The sequence below is a fragment of the Sus scrofa genome, chromosome 7, assembly GCF_000003025.6.
Source record: "Sus scrofa isolate TJ Tabasco breed Duroc chromosome 7, Sscrofa11.1, whole genome shotgun sequence".
NCBI lineage: Eukaryota > Metazoa > Chordata > Mammalia > Artiodactyla > Suidae > Sus > Sus scrofa.
Window position 1 is genome coordinate 7,709,681 of NC_010449.5, and position 25,119 is coordinate 7,734,799.

The 25,119-nt window shown below is 45.4% G+C and overlaps 1 protein-coding gene across 4 annotated transcripts in view; it reads right to left on the bottom strand.

The window, feature by feature from the left end:
- Window positions 1-22,673, bottom strand: part of ELOVL2 (ELOVL fatty acid elongase 2) — an 80,647-nt gene extending 57,974 nt beyond the window's left edge. The window contains exons 1-2 of one of the 4 annotated variants that reach the window (XM_021100179.1): window positions 22,504-22,580; window positions 722-790 (exon numbers count right to left, since the gene is read on the bottom strand). In XM_021100179.1, the coding sequence (XP_020955838.1) occupies window positions 722-790; window positions 22,504-22,506 (72 nt within the window). In that variant the 5' untranslated portion in view covers window positions 22,507-22,580. Of the gene's footprint in view, window positions 1-721; window positions 791-22,503 lie in introns of all 4 variants that reach the window. The other 3 variants (XM_021100180.1, XM_021100182.1, XM_021100181.1) reach the window with 3 other exon arrangements.

Genomic DNA, 25,119 nt, shown 5'->3' on the forward strand with positions numbered 1-25,119 from the left:
CCTGCTGTAGGTAGACCTTGTGAGGTGGTGCTGCTGGCTCACCCCTTGGCTCAGACTTCTCCACAAACTGGTGGGGTAAGAGTTTGCACGTCTCATAAGCAACGTATCTTGGGAGGCATCCCACTCCCAGGAGGTGCACCGGGGGAGCAAGAGTCAAATACAAACAAGGTCATCTCTGTAACAAAGCTTTGGACGTGAGGAGTCTGCTATCTGTTACTTGGGATACTTCATGGCTCAGTTCCCCGTGGGACCCAAGGCGAGAGGATGCCGAGATAAGACAAGAACAGGACGTACTTAAATCACATACGCTCCTGGGTGGCAGGGGATCTCCTCTCCAACACAGAAGAGACGGGCCTTCTTCTCAACTTTTCCACGAAACCCGGCATGAACTGGTACCTGCAGGGCCCTCTGCATCAGCAACGGTACCCAGCAGAGCCCGGATACCAGATATGAGCACCAGTGACCTCTGCCAAGCAGCAGTCCTTGGCGGACCGTCAGCACCCCACAGATACAGTGGTGAGGAGGGTACGGGGGCTCCTGCCTGACCTGGCAGACGGGGAGCCGAGCAACAGAGGCCTAGTCCCCACAGGTGTGATGACATAACTGACCAGACTTAGGAACAATTACGGGAGAACTGAGAACCCTGCCTGGCTTTTGTCTGTGGAGCGCAGAGGAAGTGCAGGGGTGTGGGAGGAGCTGGGGAAAGAGCTGGGAAACGTACATGTATATACACAAACGAGCTCCAGCTGCGGCTCAGAGACAGCCTCTCTCCAGAAAACGGTGACAGTCCCTGGTTAACAAAGAAATGAGATAAATATATGAGATTTGTTAAGCCTCGAAAATAGATTTTACACACTTTAAAAATATATCCATAAAGCTTAAACCACTTGTGAATTAACTCATAGTTATGCAGCGATTCATGAGGTTTGAGGAAACTGAACTGCACTAAACAAATACAAATTCTCTATAATGAATAAAATTAGACTCGTTTTTTCTCCCATTCTGCCTTCTCTCCAAGAATATGGAAAAAAAAAATCCAAACACATTTTTTTCTTTTATAATACCCGGGCCTCACTAAAAAATATTAAATAGCTTGCCTTAATTTCAAGAGACTAAAATGAAATCTGCTATACAAAAAACCAAAGAGCATCAGTTTCACAATTAGAAAATAGAGCCACTCAGTGATTCAATACTATAGGATATGTGAGGAGCCAAAAAGCTGCTAGGGCTGCAACGCAAGGTATCTGCCATGACGGTTACAACGGCTCTTTCCACAGGAAGCTGTGAGTGAATTCTAAACTCCCTGGAGACTGAACCCAAAGCCAGCCAGCTGTATTCGGGACACCTTGGAACCGGGCCAGCTTCTGGCTTCGGGGACATGGAGAAGAATCAAGCTCTTTCACAATTAACAGCCGCGATGAAAGGAGGTTCTGTGTGTGCTCTGGTTATCAAGTACGGACCAGAGGGGAAGCAGGTTGGCTGCTCTGCATGTACAAGAGCCATCCTTTCAGATGTGAAAACAGCGGAAAGCTTGTGACGGTCTCCCGGAAAAGACGTGGGCCAGATTTTGTTTCTAACTTTTAAGCTATTTATCTATTCTACCTATTTATACACATATATGTACATATTCTAATCTATATGTTCTAAAAATATCTACGGTATTTCAGTACATTTATGGTTAAGTCAAAAGATGTGTTCTTTTACTGCTAATACTGAGACCATCCGTGAATCTTATGGATAGACTTGTTTTATATTTTACTTCTTTCAAGCTAAAAAAACCAACCGATATTGGGAATAACTGAGCAATCCAGAATTTTACCCTGCTGCACGAGAGCCTTAGCACATCCTTTTTGGACCACAGTATATGTTACCATAGAGACAGTGATCCACGTGTCACTGCTTAAAGTCTTTCCTAAGAAACGAAGGAAAATCATACCTTTTCCTTAACATTTTAATCCAGATAATGTCTAATCAAACTGAACAGCAGCAGCAGGCTCTAAGAGGAAAATAAATCAACATCTAGAGAAAACCATAATTCGAAAAGATACACGCACTCTCATGTGCACTGCAGCATCATTTACAATAGCCAAGGCATGGAAGCAACCTAAATGTCCACTGACAGAGGAAAGAATACAAAAGATGTGGTACACAGCTACAATGGAATATTGCTCAGCGACAAAAAGAATGAAATAATGCCATTTGCAGCAACATGGATGGACCTAGATATTATCCTAAGTGAAGTCAGACAGAAAAAGACAAATATCACATGCTGTCATTTATGTCTTTTTTTGTTGTTGTTGTTGCTGCTATTTCTTGGGCCGCTCCCGCGGCATATGGAGGTTCCCAGGCTAGGGGTCGAATCGGAGCTGTAGCCACCGGCCTACGCCAGAGCCACAGCAGCAGGATCCAAGCCGCAAGTCTGCAACCTACACCACAGCTCACGGCAACGCCGGATAGTTAACCCACTGAGCAAGGGCAGGGACCGAACCCGCAACCTCATGGTTCCTAGTCGGATTCGTTAACCACTGCGCCACGACGGGAACTCCACATGCTGTCATTTATACATGCAATCTTAAAACAATGATACAAATGAACTTACAAAATAGACCTTGAAAAAGAATGTATGGTTACCAAAGGGAGAGGAGGGAGGGATAACTTCGGAGTCTGAATTAACATATCCACACGACTACGTGTCAAATAAACAGCCCACAGGACCTACGGTAGAGCACAGGGAACTCAACATTCTGTAATAACCTACATGGGAAAAGAATCTGGAAAAGAATGGATGTATGCATAGGTGTAAGTGAATCACTCTGCTGTATCCCACACTGTACATCCACTATCCTCTAATAGAGAAGAAAAATTACATTGAAAAAAGAAAACAAATCAGCCAAAGGCAAAACGTCGCCGGAGCTGCGTGTGAAAAAAAAAAGGCCTCTCTTGACGCCCAGCTGACCTTTACGACGGTTAGAGTTTCACAAATTTTAGGCATCGCGTGTTATTCTGAGTGTCTTCTGGGAAATCGCCTTAATTAATCAACATTAATCAACATCCAGTCATCAGCCCAACACGGTCTCCCAAAACACGGAGCTGGTGGATACAGACAGACAACTGCATGGGCGGGCGTGGAGAGAAGGGAGCCGTGACCAGTATTAGCCGGTTAACAGATGATAAGAGACAGAAGACAAAATGATTTATTAGAATCCTATTTGCCAAAGTGCTGTGTTAAATAAAATGATGTAAAGACCAAGCCCCCGACCCCATTTTTTATTAGCAGTGCAATCACACAATCTCCTCGCCGGGTTATTGTTTGAATCCTGCTAGAGAAGCTCTTTTATGAAACAGGACTCTCCTTAATCTTACTGATAAATCCTTTGACTCACTGGAGACTAGAAAGCATTTTGCAGTGTGTTTTTCCGACTTTCTGTAAAGTGCTGAAAAACAGATGCTTCCGGCCCTCCCCCCCACCCCCGGCTTCCCCATCTCTCCTATGCGAACTTTGAAGTTACTACTGGAAATAAACATAAAACATAGTAAATTGACACGGTATCTAAGTTAACTTATTACTTCATGTAGTGCCAATGTCTGAAGGTGTCATCTGGAGGTGAACGGGCAGCGGGAAGGACCAGGGAAACTCTGATCTGCAGCTTCCCAGGTGAACCCTGGAAATTTCTGTTTGGTAAATTAGGGTACTTCAGTCATTTGCATTCAACAATTTTTGAGTTTAACTTCATGCAAGCAAGGTCTTTTGAGTGCTTATCTGCAGTGTAACTTTTAAGAGGATAGAAGGAACGTTTTAAAGCAAATGCCAGAGTTCCCATTGTGGTGCAGTAGAAACCAATCTGACTAGGCCAGGATTGCAGATTCGATCCCTGCCCTTGCTCAGTGGGTTAAGGATCCGGCATTGCCGTGAGCCATGGTGTAGGTTGCAGATGTGGCTCGGAGCTGGCGCTGCTGTGGCTGTGGTGTAGGCCGGCAGCTGTAGCTCCCATTTGATCCCTAGCTTGGGAACCTCCATATGCTGAGAGTATGGTCCTTAAAAAAAAAAAAGCAAATGCCTATTTGAAACAATCATAATTGAATCATAAAAGTTAAAATAGTATTAAAGCACAAGTTTTTTAAGTCAATAAATAATTTAAGAGAATATTACTAAATTTTCTTTTAAAAGTGTGTGCATCCATCTATCTATTCCTTTGTCTATGTTAGAAACTAGTTGACCTCTGAAAATCTGCTCAATAGTTTGTAATAACCTATACGGAAAAAAAGATTGGGTATGTTTATATGTATGAGGGAGTCACTTTGCTGTACACCTGAAACTAACACAACCCTGTAGGTCAACTATACTCCAATAAAATTAAAAAATAAGAAAAAAAATCTGCACAATGAAAAAAAAACTAGTTGACTTCTATAAAATAAAACATACACTATTTATTATATGCATGATCTTGTGATTTTAAAAACATTTTCTTGGCAGAGGTCTTTGCACATGCTAGTTTGAGCCTTTCAGTACTCAAAAGTTTTTTATTTTCCTTTTTAAATACTGCCTTTTAGGACTGAATCATTATAAGGATGATAACACTTGAGCTGATGCAGCTCTAAAAGGTTTGTATTACAGTGTTTTTCCTCCTAGTCTCTAAAAGAGGAAGGCTAGATTCAGTGCCATGAATGGGCAGTGATTCTGGGCAGTGGGAGGGGTGGGTGAGAAACATTCCAGAGTTTTAGTTGAGAAGGTACTGGATGCGACCCTGTTTTCAGGAAGGCGCATAACAGTTATGAGACCACTGCCTCTTCACTCGTCAGCTCACCTGATCAGTGGTTCTAGCTGTTTCTCAAACTGTGGCCCAACTCAGTCTCTGGAGACACAGAGACAAAAAGTTCCCTGTGCAACGGTGTGAAAATGTGTGCTGGATTTAGACAATGAGAAAAGTTAAAGGAGGAGATGTCAGACTGTGAGTGTTGTTTGTTTGAAAGTAAGCCTGGCCAACTAGTGAGCAGAGTTTTAAAGAGACCAAGGGCTGAAAATGGGAATGAGCGCCGTGGCCGGCGACAAGCTGGGCCAAAACGTCAGCGACCCCGGGCTGCAGCTGGGCAGCGGGGGTAGGAACGCCTCTGGGAGCCTCCTCGGCTGTAACAGGAGGGACCAGCCAACTCCGTCCATTAATCCTGGACTTGGGTTCGGAGTTCCGGTACAGATCTCTGCGACAGCCACCAAGAAGCCAGTTCTCAAACAGAGAGCCTCCTTGGTTTCACGAGGCGAACTAAACATCGTGGGGAAACGGAAGCTCTTTATCAGTATTTTCCTCATGTCCACAGTCTCATTAATAGAGAACTCAAGTTCACCAAGCCAAGTGCCACGACGCAGCTGGTAAACAATCAGCAAGGAAAACCTTGTAATTCACACACACGCTCACCGCTCTCCCACTTTCTCTAACTCTTCCTTTTGAAAAACTAAAGCAAGTAGTCTACTTTTCACTTAGTTGTTCGTTCTAGCTGCTATTTCTTCAATCTCTAGAATTTCCTAAGAGAGAAGTCACTTAATATGTTCACAAAGAATGCTACTTAACTCCATGACAGCAAGTTATTTTAGTTGAGGATAAAATATTTTAGAATAAAACATATTCAGGTCAAATCCATAAGGATAACCTGCGTGCACTTAGCAGGATGTCAGAAGTAGGATGGACTCAAGGTTATATACACATCAATTAAGGAGCCTGTTTAACCAAACAGGCTTTCCCAATCCACGGAAATCTCTTTAAAAGAAATGCCCACACATCCACCCACTTAGTAACGATTACTGCTTCACTATAAAGTCGGTGATCATTATAATGAGGCAGAAAGCACTGGATTTAAGAGGGAGGTGTGTGTGTGTGTAGGGGGGAGATTAAGAGACTCAGGTTCTCGTCTTGACTTTGGCACCAACAAGTACTATGGCCTTGAACCTCATTTACATAATACGGGGGGGGGAACCTCCCTTCTTATGGACAAAATTAGCTGCTGCTGAATGTCATTTACCTACAAACAGACTTTATTTATTTCGTCTTTTTGTCTTTTCTAGGGCCACACCTTCGGCATACGCAGGTTCCCAGGCTAGGGGTCTAATCAGAGCCATGGCCGCCAACCTACGCCACAGCCACAGCCACAGCCACAGCCACGCAGGATCTGAGCCATCTGTGACCTACACCACAGCTCACAGCAACGCCGGATCCTTAACCCACTGAGCAAGGCCAGGGATTGAACCTGCAACCTCATGGTTCCTAGTCAGATTCGTTAACCCCTGAGCCATGGCAGGAACTCCTAGAAACAGACTTTATAAGACAAGTAAGTAGTCATGGAACATTGCTATCTATGCTAAAGATGTCCAATTACATTTTACCATCAATAAAATAAATATACCTTTGCAGTATGCCCAGTATGATCACTGGATTAATGAAAATGAAATTGTGTCTTTGGCTACACTCTTAACTCATACAAAAGAGTCTCTAGCTTTGTATGTATCCAACACATGGGAACTTGAGGAAATAACAGGATTTATTGCCAACTTATAAACTGTAGCCTGATTTCTTCATATAGACATTAACACAGCTACACGGACTGTTAATGTTATATATCTAACAGAGTGTCTTTCTAAAAAGTAACTACCTTTCCTTACACAGAGATGTAATATCATTAGGTAAGATAATAACTGAAAAGTTTTGATGCAATTTCTTCATTTCTTAAGCTTACCCTTCTATCTTTCAGGAAAAATAACATATTAAAAATTAACATGTTTCTTTGTAAGGATTGCTTTCCTATCACACAGTACCATAAAGGCCTAAGAATTAGCGCTGCATGGCCCAGCCTTTTTGCTAAGGATAGAAATACAGAAAGGAAACACACAAATGATTTTTAAGTCTCAGATGACTCAAGGAGTTTACTGGCTCTCATAAAAATCAGAGAATCGGAGACATCTAATTGAACTTTCTACCCAAAGGTGAAAATAATTGCTTTCTACAGTAATTCTGATAGAAATTCACCTATCCTACTGGCAAGAATCTAGAGAAAGACTTCTCACTACTTGGCAAGGTAGCGTGGCCTATTTTGAAAGATTTTTCATTTTTAGGAAACTCTTATTTGGGGCTAAAAAAAAAAAAAATATTTCTCCATTCAATGGTTACCTATCAATCCTAGTTCTTTCCTAACAAATCTGACTCCATGCTGAATGTTTCTTTTACTTTAACCTTTGTATCCTATGGTGTTTGCCACCAGTTAATCACTAAAGGGCTGATGCCTACAGCTCAAAGTAGACATAACAGCCCATCCCCGGCAGCCCTACCTCCCATGCTTGAGCATTAAGCTGAAATACCTTTGTTTAAGCTCAGGGGAAACAGCCCGACCAGGCCCACCTGCACCTGGCCTGCAGGGAAGAAGAACCTTACAGAGATCCCCCCCAGAACCGGGAAATCTCTGGGACAACTTAGGGGCCTTTTTACTTTACCTCCTCACCTCTCCCTCTCTGTTCTGTAAAAGAAACTAGCACCACCTTCTCCCTCCCCTCTGCTGGCTTTCCCAGTAAAGCCGCTCTTCGTGCCCCGCCACCTCAATTCACTGGCCTGTCCTGCGACAGGCAGTGGGAGCCTGGCCTTGGTAACGGGATCACAGACACCTAGTACCATCTTTCTTTCGCATGACACCCCTTCGGATATTTGATGACATTTCACACCAGGCCTTCCCGTTTCCTAAAGAGCCTCAGTAAAGTCCCCTGCTCCCACGCCCCCTTCCCTTCCTCGGCGCTCTGGCCTCTGGGCTTCCTTTCTTCCTCCTTCCGAAAGCATTAGCCCAGTATACTAAGTACCAGTCACAGGTTCATGCAAACAGCAGGCACTCTAACCTTCCTGAACATTCGCTTCTGAATTTATTCCAGTTTGTCAACATCTTTTTTTTTTTTGTCTTTTTAGGGCAGCATCCAAGGCATACGGAGGTTCCCAGGCTAGGGGGTCGAATAGCTGGAGCTGCAGCTGCTGGCCTACCCCACGGCCACAGCAACGCCAGATCCGAGCCGCGTCAGGGACCCACACCACAGCTCACCAGATTCCTCGACCCACTGAGTGAGGCCAGGGATCCAACCCACATCCGCATGGGTACTAGTCGGATTCATTTCTGCTTCACCACAATGGGAACTCTCTCAACATCTTTTTTTTTTTTTTTTTTTGGTCTTTTTGTCCTTTTTTTTTTTTTTAGGGCCACACCTGCAGCATATGGAGGTTCCCAGGCTAGGGGTCTAATCAGAGCTGTAGCCACCGGCCTACACCACAGCCACAGCAACACAGGATCCAAGACATGTCTGCGACCTACACCACAGCTCATGGCAACGCCGGATCCTTAACCCACTGAGCGAGGCCAGGGATCGAACCCTCAACCTCATGGTTCCTAGTCGGATTCGTTTCCGCTGTGCCACAATGGGACCCCCTCCCCCCCCTTTTTAAAATAGAGCCTTCAGAAGTGAACATTTTCAGGATGTGGTACAACCACCACCTCTCACTCTGAAAGCCGTATTTCCACTGACAGAACCAATCCCTTTTGCCTGAGCCTAGTTAAAAAGTAGCCCCCCCCCCTCCGCCCCGCCCCAGGACCACCGCCCCAAAAGGACCTAACCTGGACTTTTTACTGGGGGGAAATGTACAGACACATAGATTTCTCTTCCATTAACCAAATGGGGACTTCGGGTTTCTTCCTAACAATGTGTAAGTTACTTTGCACACAGGGTGTCTCTTCCTCCTCGGGGATTTGGTTTTGCTCGAGATCTGGATGCAGCATTTTAACTCCCTAACAGATTAAAACAGGTCCTTGTCCTGGCACATGTAGGCCTCCCTTGGTGGGGCTGCCCTGAGGAACCACTGCCCGACTTACATTTCTCAGACTCTTCAGTTTGGCCACTTTACAGAGATCTGACCGCAGCCTAGAAGCAGGTGGGGACAAACAGGCCGCTCTGTGATCAGATGGCTTCACTCAGTCTATTTCCACCGGAAGAGAACTGCCTACAAGTTGATGGCTCTCTTCTTCCTTTACTTACTGATTGGTTCACAAAGAAAAGCATACACTCTTCCTCATTAGTTACCTACAGGTGTCCTGAAGCGTGTTTTTGCATTTTTTAAATTTTAAAATAATGTCAAGGAATTGCTAACTTCAGAATTACCCCGATGTCACTGATTTCATTACAGAAACTACCGATGATAACTGTAATAATAAATGAGAATAGTGAGAATGTGTTGATTAGGTATCAGCTGTTGTATTTACGGGGCATATTACATACTATTGTTTCACTTAATTCTCTCAGCTACTGTATAAGATAGGTATTTTCACCTCCCTTGACAGATCAGGAAAGTGAGGCTTCGAGAAGTGACCAGCTTGGCTAACTTCACAGAGCTGGTAAATGATAAACCACCACCCTTTAGAGGAACGCTGCATCTTCTCGCCACTTATTCAGGTGGTAACTATTCTTGTGTGTGTGTGTATTTATGGCTGTACCCATGGCACACGGAGGTTCCCAGGCTAGAGGTCGAATTGGAGCTACAGCTGCCAGCCCAAACCACAGCCACGTGAGATCTGAGCTGCATCTGTGACCTACACCGCAGCTCACGGCAACACCAGATCCTTAACCTACTGAGCAAGGCCAGGGATCGAACCTGCAACCTCATGGTTCCTAGTCACATTTGTTCCCGCTGTGCCACGACGGGAACTCCAGGCGGTGACTATTCTTAGCCAATCCTGTGTCTGGGGTGTGTGGGTCATGGTTAAAAGAGGTAGTAGCACAGCATTCAGTGTGATTCCTTGCCAAGAATGGGAGTTTTACAAGGGTTCTAAAGTAGCAGCAAAAACTCTGCTGCTCTGACTCTAAGCAGCAGCAAAACCTTTGGGCAAACTATTAACAGCCTTGTTATCTATAAAATGATTATCCCTAACAGCCTTGTTATCTATAAAACGAGAAAAGTACTCCTAACTTCACAGTGAAGAGCAGATGACTTCCTGTTTAAAAGCATCTCTGATGGGTGCATGCTAAGTAGACACTTAAGAGACCTGCACTTTGAAATCCCAGTTCTGGGGCCTACTGTCACACCCTTGACAGAGCCAGCCTAAAAGGACAGAGCAGGTGATTAAATGGCCAATCCCACTCGGGGCGCATTCATTGAGTAGGATGAAGAGTATGGGAGACCCCTGTGAGTCAATGATCACTCAGGAAAGCAGACCTGCTCAACAACTAAACCGTGTGACCGAAGCCCAAGAGCAGCCCCAGAACAATACGACAAGGGTGGACTAAGACCCACACCACGCCCACTGAGGTCAGCGAGTTAATGAGCCTTGAGAAGGGGCTTTTTCTGCACGTCCTAAGAACAGAAATACAGGGGAAAGGTGAAGCCCGAGACGGTTTTCCATATTGTAGGGTATGTTACTGCCTTTTTGCTCATTTCCACTGTGCCATGATAGTCCTGGTTTGACCATGCAAGGACCAGAAAACTTGGGGCCAACGTGGAGAAGACGCTGATCATCAAGTTTGGTGTCTACTCGATCATGGGGAAGGCGGTGGACTTTGGACCAGAAACCCGAAGACTTCATTTTGTTCGGTTCAAAGCCCTCTCGGGCCTGGCCCACACCAGGCATCAGCAACAACTTCACACCAGCCGGGCGGGTCTATTCGGCACCCTCGATACGTCCACCGTGTCTGTCGTCTTTGCCCACGTGATCTTAGCCTCTTTTAACGCTGTCCTCTCACAGATCGTGAAGTCAGGCTCACATTACCCGCCCATTTTGGTGTCACGCATACACTTAACTTTCTAATCAATTTCCGCTACTTCTAAACTGACAAGAAAAAGAAAAAAGAAAAAAAAACAAACAAACAGGAAAAGCAGCAGTGTGAGGAGTTCCTGCTGTGGCACAGTGGGCTAAGAAGCCGACTGCAGTGGCTTGGGTTGCCACAGAGGCACAGGTTCAATTCAATTCTCCGCCCGGTGCAGTGGGTTCATGAATCCAGGGTTGCCACCGCTTCGGTGTAGGTCCAAGCTGTGGCTCAGATTCAATACCTGGCCCAGCAACTTCCATATGCCACAGGGGTGGCCGTAAAAAAAAAAAAAAAAAAAAGATAAGCTGTGTGTCCATAAAAAATCATCATCATCATAAAAGCTCTCTGTGTATGTGTTCTTTCCTCACACAAATCCAAAAATCTTCTACACAGAGGGTTTTAGTAATTGAAGTAATGATAACCCAGCGGCTAAGAGCATGTGGAAGACCCGTGTTCTCGTACATTTTTAGGGGTTAAGGCATTAGATTAGGTACATTAAGAAGCTCAAGACGTGGGCAATGTGATGTAGGCAGTTAGGCAAACAGCTCAAGTTTAATCTGATTATGTGGCGCTCTTAGGATTTTCTAAAGTTGTGACTTAAATTCATGAAACAATTTTCAAAATACTCTCAGTTTTATGAGTGCATCTATAGATGAGAACTAATCAACAAAACTATTCTGAAACAAGCACATAGCTTAGCTCTTCATTTTTCTCTAACGGAATTCACAGAGCCGAAAGAAAAGGAACCAAAAATAAGAAGTCTATCACTTTTTCATTCTCTCCAGAAAGTTTTGAATGTTAAAACTAAAATCCACTACCTCAGGAATGTGAAAAAAATTTTAAATGTAAATACATATAGATCAATCAAGTCAGATTTTTAAAAAATCTCTATCTGAAGCATACAGAAAAAAGTTGGGTTTCTACAGATAAACATGATGAAGTTTCTGCAGGTAAATGGCCACCAGTTCTGAGCACCTACTATCCACTGGCTTGTATATTATGAGAGACTTTACATATCACCTTGTTTGATGCCATCTTCACTATGTGTTAATATACTTCCATAGACGAGATAAATGGAGTAGAGAACTGACCCCAGGAGGGTGTAGTAAAAGTTTTCAGAAGGTGACACCAAGAAAATGAGAAGAATATATTAGTTCAGCCTCTCCCAACCCCAGATATAATGGAAACCTGATTAATCTTCCTAACTAGAGCTTTCATCGTTTGACCGTCCTCGTTAAAAACCTGATTTACAAAATCTAGAAGAAACTTCCTAAGTTCAGATTCAAGACTCTTCAAAGTTGGCCTTAATCCAGCCCATAACCCTGTTGGTCCTCAGCCCTCAAAAACTCACATCTTTATTGAGCGTCTCTTCTTTGCCAGGCTCTGCAAAGACGGGGCCTTGGCCATACGCTGCACTCATTTTCTCAGATATATTCATTATTGCCTCTGGGTCCTTACCAAGTTATTTCCCTAAATGAAGGTTCTGCTCGATTCTACCTTTCTCCTTTCTCCCACATATCAAAACCCAGCCTCTTCAAGATTCAGTGCTAATTCCAACTCCTTCACGACCACACACTAAACATTCTTGTTAGAAAGTCAACCCTTCATTCTTTTGCGTCCCTAGACACACGATTCTAAATTCGTGTGCACCTGATTCTGACTCAGGACGTGTGGTTGCACCAAACCTGAACGTGCATTTAAACACAGCTGTCTGATGGCAAAGTTCACGCTCCTTCTACCCACGGAGGCTCTCAGACACCTGGCTTGACGCTGTCTCCCCTCGCTGAGGCGCCTTGTCCTTTTGGGCACTCCGGTGTCACACACACAATCCTGACCTCAGCTTTAGCAATCCCAATGACTCTGGCTCTTTCAATTACCAGGCACTCCGGGCTCCGACCACATTCTTGGCCTGATAAAGCAAAAGTTACCCATGCTGCAGGGTTTAGATGGTGTGTGTGTGTGTGTGTGAGATAACACAACTAGTCACCTTAGTGTTCTGTATTCTTAATAGTAAAATTTGACACAAAGACAGTTACTGGCCTGAGTGACTTGAAGACTCAACTCCTGACCTATTCATCTGTTCCCACGGGAGGACACAAGAGATTCTCCCACTGCACTGCTGATTTCTTAGAGCAGGGACTGTCTTGTTTTTCTTTTTACAGCTGTACCTGAGGCACATGGAAGTTCCCCAGGCTAGGGGTTGAAACGAAGCTGCAGCTGTGTGTGGCAACTACTGAAGCCATAACCCACTGAGCGAGGCCAGGGATCGAACCCACATCCTCAGAGACAACGGTGGATCCACAACAGGAACTCCAGGACTGTCTTTTCTACTTAAGTCGCCAGTGCCTAGCCCGCTGCCTGTTGTGGATCATGTGCCAACGGGCAGTGCCTAGCCCGCTGCCTGTTGTGGATCATGTGCCAATGGGCAGTGCCTAGCCCGCTGCCTGTGGTGGATCATGTGCCGAGTGCGTGAGCCAATGGGCAGAGCCACTCACAAGTTTACTGAGGCGATGTACTCGCATGTCTCCCTGGTAGCGACTTTAAAGCACACGGTATTCAATGCAGCAAACATTTCCCTTTTCGTCCAAAGAAGAATGAATGCAACCCATCAATCACAAAGTCTGCGCCAAGGGCTTAAGACGGCTGCAGGCATTAGCTCTACCTTCACGAAGCAAGCACCAATAAAATCAGCGTTCTTTTCAGAAATCTATTACAACAGGGATGTGTCCACTTATTACTATTATTACTGTGATGATGATGATGGTCTGCCCGTGGCAGTTCCTGGGCCAGGGACTGAACCCAGGCCGCAGCGAGCAGCTGAAGGGACAGTGCGGGACCCTTGACCCCCTGTGCCACAGGAGAATGCCTTCACTTATTTTAAATTGTAGGAAGAAAAAGATTTCCAGTATAGCTAACCTGATTTACAAACGGGACACGGCAGCACTTCAATGGTAGGGGCAGGGCGTTCACGGGGTCGATGTAACAGCCGCGCTGTTGTTAATAAACGCGGCGTACATGACAGGGAAGCCAGTGTGCTTTACACTGGCGACTTTGAAACAGACTTCAGGCAGTAAACCCCAGAACGACTTGTGACACAAAAGGCCAGAGGAAAGGGGCTTAGGCTTCCCCCGAAAATAAGGACTAACGGCCCCCCAGCCTCTGGAGAAAGGGGTGTGAAACAGCCTGGAAGAGCAGTTGTGGTCACTGGGTATTTTTCTGCCAGCCCCAAGCACCCTGCCGCGGGCCCAGCTCCGAGGCTGACATCCCAACAGTCACAACACCTGCATTTCCGAGAAGCAAGGGAGCTGCTGGCTCCCAGAGAACGAGTGCTTCCCTGGCAGAAATCTGGAACAGGAGCAGAGAAGGTCAGAGAACAGCCATCCTCTTTCTTCCCACGGCGCCTTGGAGAACCCTGCACGGAGCTCCCGGAGGCGGGGACAGTCAGCTGGTCAGAACCCATCCGTCCGGAGAGCAGAAAATGGCCTGACTGATGTTTGCACTATGGACACCTTCTGAGTTCTTCCTGAAAGGCTTAATTTTTTTTTTCTTTTCTTTTTTTTTTTTTTTTTTTTGGCTTTTGTCTTTTCAGGGCCGCATCTGCGGCATATGGAGGTTCCCAGGCTAGGGGTTGAATCGGAGGTGTAGCCACCGACCTACGCCAGAGCCACAGCAACCAGGATCTGAGCCACGTCTGTGACCTACACCACAGCTCATGGCAACACCGGATCCTTAACCCACTGAGCAAGGCCCGGGATCGAACCCATAACCTCATGGTTCCTAGTCAGGTTCGTTTCCACTGCGCCATGATGGGAACTCCCTTGAGTTAATTTTTAAGCTAACTCTTCCGTGTAATGGTCAATAAACTTTTTGATGCTTCCCCTCCAAAAAAGCCCCCCCCCCAAGTATCTGTAACATGTATTAAAGATTCTATTCATCAAATTCTACTTAGCCTTATAGAAAAATCAACACTTTACATATTTAAAGTATTGGAAATAAACCCAAATGAACTCTCATTACGAAACTAAAATGCATGTGCAAAGCTACCACTGACCTGTGATCAATGTCTTAATACTGTGGTCATTCTACTCAAAGACAGACTGCTCCCCTTGTAAATTCCTTAACTGTCTGCCACATGGGCGTCCCCCTCTTTATGCCACTGGGAAGGAGGGTAACTCAGATGTGCATATATGTTGTTCCTGAGCACCTCTGTTGAGAATAACTTCCCTCTATGCTCCCTTTTCCATATGTATATGAAACAAATCTTTAGGTATATATTATATTTAAATGTATGTGTGTATACATAGTCCTCCCCATCTATCTATTCTTATGATTCATGAGGTTAACGGCAAAGTCATTCTGATTTTTCTATTCTCATCTAGAGCAATGAGAAAGAACGCTATTCCTTCCTCACACTTATACGAGAGGAGTACATTTACGCTGGTTCTTGGATAAAGCTACATAGATTAGCAGAAGAGGTGAGATTTTAGGAATCAGAAGTTTTATGCCTGGTTTTGTGACCTTGGGTAAATCATTTATTTTCTTTGAAATTCAATTTTTTCACCCCTAAAGTCAGCATAGTGATACAGCACTTGTCTCTCTCAAACGTCTTGTGAAGCTTTGAAAGAAATGATGTGTTTAAAAATGCAAAGACAAAAATTTATTTATTTTTGTCTTTTCTAGGGCCACACCCATGGCATATGGAGGTTCCCAGGCTAGGGATCCAATCGGAGCTGTAGCTGCCGGCCTACACCACAGCAACACCAGCTCCGAGCCACGTCTGTGACCTACACCACAGCTCAGGGCCACAACAGATCATTAACCCACTAGGAGAGGCCAGGGATCAAACCCGCATCCTCATGGTTCCTAGTTGGGTTCGCTAACCACTGAGCCACAACGGGAACTCCAAAACAATTTAAGTTATTAATAAATATAAAGTATTACTATACTTGAGGTGTATTTAAGTGATAACACAAAGCCAAAAAAGTTAAAATATTCAGTAAATGAACGAATTATAGCTTTGTTTATATAACTATTAAGATAAATACTCATTTTTTGAATATTTTCTCAGGTCAGTCTCCCAAAGCAATAGAAATTAGAGCAAAAATAAACCCATGGGACCTCATCAAACTGAAAAGCTTTTGAACAACAAAGGAAACCAAAAAGAAAACAAAAAGACAACTTACAGAATGGGAGAAAACAGTTTCAAATGATGCAACTGACAAGGGCTTAATCTCTAGAATATATAAACAACTTATACAACCCAACAGCAAAAAAGCCAATCAATCAATGGAAAAATGGGCAAAAGACCTGAATAGACATTTCTCCAAAGAAGATACACAGATGGCCAACAAACACATGAAAAAATGCTCAACATCGCTGATTATAAGAGAAATGCAAATCAAAACTACCATGAGATACCACCTCACACCAGTCAGAATGGCCATCATCAATAAATCCACAAATAACAAGTGCTGGAGGAGCTGTGGCGAAAAGGGAACCCTCCTGCACTGCTGGTGGGAATGTAAACTGGTACAGCCACTATGGAGAACAGTTTGGAGATACCTTAGAAATCTATACATAGAACTTCCATATGACCCCGCAATCCCACTCTTGGGCATCTATCCGGACAAAACTCTCCTTAAAAGAGACACGTGCACCCGCATGTTCATTGCAGCACTATTCACAATAGCCAGGACATGGAAACAACCCAAATGTCCATCGACAGATGATTGGATTCAGAAGAGGTGGTATATATACACAATGGAATACTACTCAGCCATAAAAAGGAATGACATAATGCCATTTGCAGCAACATGGATGGAACTAGAGAATCTCATCCTGAGTGAAGTGAGCCAGAAAGACAAAGACAAATACCATATGATATCACTTATAACTGGAATCTAATATCCAGCACAAATGAACATCTCCTCAGAAAAGAAAATCATGGACTTGGAGAAGAGACTTGTGGCTGCCTGATGGGAGGGGGAGGGAGTGGGAGGGATCGGGAGCTTGGGCTTATCAGACACAACTTAGAATAGATTTACAAGGAGATCCTGCTGAATAGCATTGAGAACTTTGTCTAGATACTCATGTTGCAACAGAAGAAAGGGTGGGGGAAAAAATGTAATTGTAATGTATACATATAAGGATAACCTGACCCCCTTGCTGTACAGTGGGAAAAAAAAAAAAAAGATAAATACTCATTTTTAATTTCAGTAAAAACGTTAAGGCTATTAATTACAGATTTCATTATGTGAAAACAACATAACACAGCCTGGTCTACAATTATGAAATGCCAATATAATTCTAGAAATGCATACACATTTTGATCTCAATAAGGACTTATGAAATGATAGGTTTCATTATTTAAAAATAATGACCTAATCTGGCCCCTTCCATAAATATAACAATTGTCAACTGTAAGTACAGCTGTAGGAATCCAGACACATCACTTACTAAGAGCTTCCAAAGACACATGTGCATTGGTGAAGCATCTCTTACTACCGAAAAACTGAATTGTGAACATTTTAAAGAATGCATTCAGAGAGACTGTTCTTTGCAGGGACCGTGTGGGACTCAGCAGAACTGGCCTTCACCTTATTCACTATTGCTCAGCATTTACTGCACGTCAGGTGTTAGTCTTGCTGCCTGAGACACACTACGGAGCAACGCAAATACAAACCTGCTTGTGTTCAGGTAGGAAGCGACCACAAAACACAGAAATAATTATTAGAAGGTGCTGAGGGCTACATAAATGAGCAAAGTGTCAGCTAGTTTTATGGAAGGAAAAGAAGAGCAGCCTAAGAGGAGGAGAATGAGCACGGCCGGGCGGGTTCCGGTGTGAAGTACAGCGGTTCGGGTGAGTCCAGTCAGGAAGGTGCTAGGAGGACGGCCACACGGTTCTCGGGGGAAAGACCCAGCAGAGAGAGCAGCCCGGGAAAGGCCCCCTTCGATTCTGACACAACGAGCCTGTGAAAAAGAGAGTACCCACTTTGCGGATGAGTAACCAAGTGTCCTCAAGTGACTTGATCAAGGGAACAGAGCTGGTCCCTAACCAAGCCAGTTCCTGGGCTCTGGGCCTTCGTTCACCAGGCACGGAGGAAAGAGCCCTGTCCCTCTCAGGCACCGAGTAATGCAGGTGGTTGTGGTGGTTGCTGCTATTGCTGCTGTGCTCTTTATCAGGTCCACTGACAGTTAAGAGGGAGTAGATAAAGCTCAAAAATAATTTCCTTTTCCTTTCCATGGCTTATTTTTCTCCTCCCTTGTGCTTCTTGGGTGGATCAGTTTAGTATCGGATCATCAGGGCAAGTCCATCTCTCTGGGTATTTGATGAAGGAGAGGTGTCAGACATGGAAACACGCGACACAACAGCAAGTATTTATGACCTGGCATGAAGCAGAGCTGACGAAAGAATGGCGAGAATGCGGGGAGGGGGCTCACAGGGGAGGAGGAGGGAAGGAAGCATCAGGACCAGAGCCCCCAGCATTAAGCTACTACTAAGTGAAAACGATGGTGAAAAGAAGCTTCCAGTAAAGAAGTTTAAAAACAAAGAGACCACAAAAGAGAGAAAAGAAGAAAAGGCAAGAAAGGGAGCTGGAGAGGAAGAGAGAGTTAAAGGTACTTTTGAGTAAATATGAGAATATTATACAATAGTATAAAGGAAAAAAGCAAGTAAGAATCAGATTTCAGACACAGTAGACCTGAGAGCTGGTGGAATTACTAGCTGCAAGAGAGCAGAGGGGGAGCCTGAAAGATGAGCAGCTCGCTCTCTCTCGGTGATGCTAGGTTTAAGGTGCCAATGCGGCTCTCACGAGTGGAAAGGGCTCGGAGAGAAAAGGTGCAGTTGGAAGGTGTGGATCACCTAGAGCTCTTCTGTCCAGCACAGTAGCCTCAAAGCACACGTGCCTTTCGAGAAATTGTGGCCAGTCTGAACCAAATGTGCTGTAAGCATGAAACACACACCAGATTGTGAAGATGTCTATGGAAAAATACAAAACTTTTTTACATTCACTACACGTTGAAATAATATTTGCATTATTAACTGGGTTAAAAATACCTCTGAAATTAATTTCACCTGTCTCTTTACTAAGTGACTGCTAGAAAATTTAAAACTACGTAGGTGGCTTGCCCTGTAGTTCTCCTGGAAAGTGCTATTTGCTTTATAGGGCAATTTTAGATACATTTTAGGATCCCAGAAGGGGAGGAAAACGCCGAGGAGAATCACAGACATCATTTAGAGGCGTCTCAACTGCAAACAGATATGGGAGAGAGAACACACGTCACTGAAAGAGTTAATATTTACTGAACACTCAAGCACTAAGCTGGCTGCATTAAGCACGTTATCGTATTTGTTCCTCCAAGCAACCTTAGGAAATAACATTATCATCTTCTTTTACAGGAGGAAAAACGGAGGTCTAAAGAAGTTGATCTGCCCAAGGTCACAGTTAAATGCTGGTGCTGGGTTTCAAACCCAGGACTGATTCCACACTTAGGGCTCCAAATTGCCACATCAACATCCAAGCCATTTACACTCTGCGATTACTAAACTGTTAGTTTACATCTAATCATTTACAATTTAACAATTTAGTACAAGGGTTCACTGGCAGAGTCCTTGAAATACCAGCAATGTTCTAATATGATTAAGAAAATACAAACTGCATGTACAAATTTGTAACGAGAATTATGAGGAGCTACTGATGGTGACATACTCTGCCCACGTGGAGCCTAAAAAAGAAGCTTCCGGTGCAACTTCTTGCCTTCAGGCAACATCTCCGCCTATCACCCAAAAGGGACAAGTTACAAGGTATAGCACATCCGACTGTCCCACTGGGTGATCCTGGGCACACTTCTGAAAAGCAGGCTCTGCCTTCAGACACATGCTGGGATCCACTTAACAATTTTACACACTCTTACCGACCAGGAAAGCACCTGAACCTCCCCAACTGATTAAAATGTTCTGAAGGAATCAATTATACCTCAACTGAAGGGAGCTGGATTATTGTGCAGCCTTTTGTTCCAGCACCAAAAATTAAAGTTACCTCACAGGATCCATTTAAAATGGATTTCATACTCCTTGATAATACTATGCTTTTGAAAAACAGAAAGAAAAAAGGCTTGATATTTTGACCCGAGTCGTAACACAGCAAACTCTCCTACAAACGTAATCCTGGGTAACAATGAGGGGTCTCTCATTTACATTTGGCTGGCCCACTGCTTTTCATTTCAAAGACAAACTTACTCTCCCTTTTTACCTTTAATTTTTACAACCTATCTGCACAAGACAGTAAACACAGAACCACAGGACCTGTTCAGTGATGGCTATAAACACACCATTTTCAGAAATTTTCCCAGGTGAATTTTATTAAGCAGTGTGCAGTCTGGCTCAGATTATAAAAACACACCTCCCCAAGCTTCAATCAAAGGATTGCCATAAAGTTATACTATAAAAACGGAAAAACAAAAGATTAAAAAAAACAAAAAACAAAACACCACCTCTGGTTTGGGGAGTTCCTGTTATGGCGCAGTGGAAATGAATCTGACTAGGAACCGTGAGGTTGTGGGTTCAATCCCTGGCCTCACTCAGTGGGTTAAGGATCCAGCGTTGCCGGGAACTGCGGTGTAGGTCAAAGACACAGCTGGGATCTGGCGTGCTGTGGCTGTGGTGTAGGCCTGCAGCTGTAGCTCCGATTCAACCCCTAGCCTGGGAACCTCCATGTGCCATGGGTGCGGCCCTAAAAAGACAAAAGACAAAAATAAATAAATAAAAATAAAAACAACTCTGGCTTGGAATAAGACTAATTAGCAGACATCATGAGAAGCTGTTTGTGTTGGACTTGGATCCAGACAGGTGTCTCTGAATTGAACCACTAATTTATGGATTATATCCCCTGAACCTTCACATTCTACATTTTTTAAGTAAGACGACTTGAATTTGGACATTTAAAAAGATCTCCTCTGAAGACCCAAAGTTTCTGAAAAATGCTTTTCTGAAGGTGGCACAGAGTGGCACATAAGAGCTTGCTCCTTATTTCGACTCTTTTAGGTTAATCCCCACGACTCCTCCATCCAGTTTCGGAGATAGCCTTGGACTTGTTCCCTCACTCGTTACAATTCACAATCATTTGGAATAAAGGTTCAGGCTCTGAAGGACACAGGCAGTTAGCCTGAAAAATGCTGTGTCCGTCCACCCAGGTGTCAGAGAGTCAAGGACAGGAAGTGACAGACCCAGGCATCAGAGACGGCTACCAAACTGAATCCCTCCTAAGAGCATCCCTCCTCTCAGCTTCACCTGAGGTTCTCATTATCACAACTGTTAATTGGATAAATTACCCTGTAGTTGCACCGCTGTTTCTCATTTGCTGCTCTACTGAGGTTTTTTGTTTTTTTTTTAAACTATTGAGCACCTGCTATGTAAGAAATACAGCAGTGAACAAAACTGACAAACATGTCTGCGCTACCGAAACTTACATTATAGTGGGGAAATTTACATTCTGGTGGGGAAACTTACATATTCCTGGCGAGGAATATGTTCAGTAAGCTCAGTAAACTAACTAGTTAAATAATAAAGAAAAAAAATTAGGCAGACAAGGGTAATATGAACTAGGCTGGGCACAGAAGGAAACACGGGAATTTCAGGAAGAGTAGCCAGAGAAGGCATAATCAGGCAGAGAGCGGTGCTGAACGCGTGGAGAGGGTAAAATCTAGGACTGATTGGTGTCAGCTGGAGTCGGGAAAAGGCAGATTCGCATATTTTAACAAGCCCTTAAGTGGAGAGGAGACCATATGGGAGGGAGGAGAGAAGCAAAGATAGAATATGGACCACTGAGGACAAATGAGACTTCACGGTTTGCCTACCACTGATTGGTCCCTTGAGCTTGGCACACACTTTTTTTTTTTGTAGTCACAGAACCAAGCTCTGCTGCCAACACTCAAGCAGCTCATGGGAGACGGACACACGGGGACACACACACCCCCCTCTCTCTTTGGGAACAGAGCTTAATGCCCAGCAGAAAGCGTTATGAATTCAGAGCGGAGTCGGAGCCTGGGAAACCGGGAGAGAGCGGAGTTGCTGGAAAAAAACACAGCAGAGGCCGGCCCCTCCATCCCAGTACACAGATGGAAACCCACTCCCTGGCACCACTGTGCAGACCCGGGGCGCACAGACACACCCCCGGCATTGCAGCACAGGGGAGGCAGGAATTCAACCGTTAGAGCCCCACAGCCAGAATTTCCCGAGGCGGGGTCGGTCCCGCGCGAGGGGAGCGGGGGCGGCGGGGGGGAGCGAGTGCGGGGAACGCGGCTGCGGGAGGCAGGCGGGAGGGCGGCAATGGCCACGGCGGGAGGAGCGGGCGGTTTGGCGGGCATCCCGGTGCCGGCCGGCCTCGTGCATGCAACAGGGGGCTGGACGCGAGCCGGCGCCTCGAGGTGCCCGGCGGGACCGCCGACTCGGTCCAAGTGCCCGAGACCCGCGGGCGCCGGTCCTGCCCGAGAGCCCCGCGCCCAAACGTTCGCCGCCCCCTCCCCAGGCCCACGCGGCCCGGCCCGACCCGCCGGCAGCGACGGGTTCCAGCGGTCGAACCCGCAGCTCCCGCGCCGCCGCCCGCTCGGCCCCTTCCCGCCCGGCGCGTTGGTCGCGGAGAGAAAGAAAGAGCGAGCGGCGGCCGCGGTGGCAGCGCGCGGCCGCCACTCACCATGGTCCGCGGCGCGGAGACCTCGGCGGCCGGCGACGCGCTGTCCAGGGTAGCCGGCGTCCCTCTGCCCCGCGCTCCCGCCGCGCCCGCTCCTCTTACCCACACCCACGCCCGGCGCGCGCACGTCCGCCGCCCGCGCCTCCCCGCCCCCTCGAGCTCGCGCCGCTCCCGCGCGGCGCTCGGAGCCGCAGGGCCGTTTCGGGCGCCCGCGGCCCCCGCCCCCTCCCCTCGCCGGGGCGAGCGGGGCGGCGGGGGAGGGGCGCGCTGGGGAGGCGGCTGCCCCGGGCGGCCTCGCGCGACCCTCCCGGGCGCCTGGCTGCTCCCGCGGCGCCCCCTGCCGGGCGGGCGGCGATTTGCAGGCCCAGCCGGTGCCCGCGGCTCTCGGCCGCTCAACGTTCGAAGAGCCTGGGGGAGAACCCACCCATCACCGGCCTCTGTCCACCGCCTCCTCCGCGGAGCTGGGCGAGGAAGGAGCTGCCGAGCGCCAGGGCACTGCCCTCGTCTTAGCTGGTTCCGAAGTTTTCTAGAACCCATTAAAGGGAGACTGGCTCCTGCTGCTGCAGGTTGGTGGGGTGTGGTGTTAGATGCAGCGGTCAGCCCAGCTCCTTTGGGGATGAGGTTGGGAGTCGATGTCTGATCAAGAAATTCCTTTGCTCACACGACTCCACCTCCAGAGGATGATCTTATTCCTTGAGCTTCTCAGCTGAAGCCACCAATGGTTAGTTTAACACTTAACTGTCAACAGAAAGTAAGGGATCTTAGATCCTAGGTTTTTAATTTTTCAAAATTTTTTGTCACCTAAGTGAAAGATGTGAAAAAATAGATGTGTGTTACATGACCTTTCCTCTTTTTAAAGCACTAAGAATGTGTGCGGAAAGGAAATTCACCCAAATATTCATCAAATACTAGTTTTTTTTTTCCCCCACTGCCACCCCCCATAGCAGTGTTATGGAATGATTGTTATCTTTTCATAGTTTCCCTTCATTTTCCAGATTTCTTTACATGTTATATTTTGAAAGCTGTACAAATAGCATCCACATTCTTTGGATATTGAACTGTAAAAATACTGGATGTCAATTTTACTGTGTCATTAATCTGATATGGCAAAATGTGAATTCTCAATGTAGATGGTTATTCTCATACATTATTATATGTAAATTACACCTGAGGATTTAATCAACTACAGGGACCTGGGGCGCATCCGGTTGTTCTCAGGTGCAGACCAGGAATGCAAATTTTTAACAAGCATCACAAACGACGCTGATGCTGTCAGGTAGGCTGTGGACCAGGTTTTGAAAACCCAAGTCCATCATTAGAGAAAGCTTTAGTCTATTTTTCTAACAACATTAAGTGGAAAAAAGTGTGACCACCAGTTTCTAAGCATTCTGCTGTCTGCTTGCAGGGACTGTACCATTGATCCATTGGTGGCATCTACACCTTGCAAAGTATACCAAGTTAACACACGGAATTTTTTTTTTTTTCCTGCACCCACGGCATACAGAAGGTCCCAGGTCAGGGACTGAACCTGTGCCATAGCTGAGACACAAGCCATTGCACTAGATCCTTAACCCGCTTTGCCACCAGGGAACTCCACAGGTAGAACTCTTAAATTTTGACTTATCTTTATACTTCCCACTACCGTAATCATTATTTTATGTTTATCATCTAAAAACAACTATCAAACTAGAAGGCCTAAGAAGTCACTGATATGTTATCTATTTCTTAAAATATTATTTTATGGCTTGTCACTACAATAAAGGAACAAAGGAGACAGCAAGTAAAAAAAGGTTTTTCCCCCACTGATTAGTTCATTAAATGGAAAAAGGAAGTGGTTCTACCTGTATAAACACAGAAAACTGGGATAGTACTTTACCATTCATACCAACTAAAATATGAATTCCCAATTATTTATCAATACAAATCATTTAATAAGCCATCAACTTTCTGTTATGTCACCTTTTTATTATTTATTCTCTTGGATTACATATAATTTATTGTGACTTTAAATCAATCTGCTTTTCTCCAGAGTAACAATAGAAACAGCCTCTGGAAATCCCATTCTTGCCCTGGCCGGACACTCTGCCTTGTGTAAAGAGAGCTCTGTACCTACGTGTGCGGTCAGGCCACTCCAAAGGGTTGTTCTCTCGATCTCTGAACATCCCCTGCTGGACCGGGCCCTGCTTCACTCACAGGATTATCCAATCCTCTTAATTACAAGGCTTAATCAGTAACAGCCTATGTGCTTGCCCCCTGCTGGTTGCCCTGGTAACTGATGAGCCAACCTGACACCAATTCCCCCTGTAAAAGGTAGCCTCCTTCTCCCCTGAGTAGTAAAGACTGTTGCTGTGTTTGGCTTGTTGGCTCCTGTACATGGTGGGGTATTGCTTCAGGACCTTATGTGTCAGACTTCTAAGACTGCCTACCTGATAAGATGTCTTTGTTGCTGTTTCCCGGCATTTTTTTTTTTTTTTTTTTTTTTTTTTTTTGGTCTCGAAGCTGGGCAACTACAAGGCATGAAGGCTTGTGAGGTGCAGTGCAACTCTATACATTTAGAAATGAAAAATAATAAGTCGAAGAGTAAGACCAGACGAAGCCACACTGGTGCAACTCAATTAC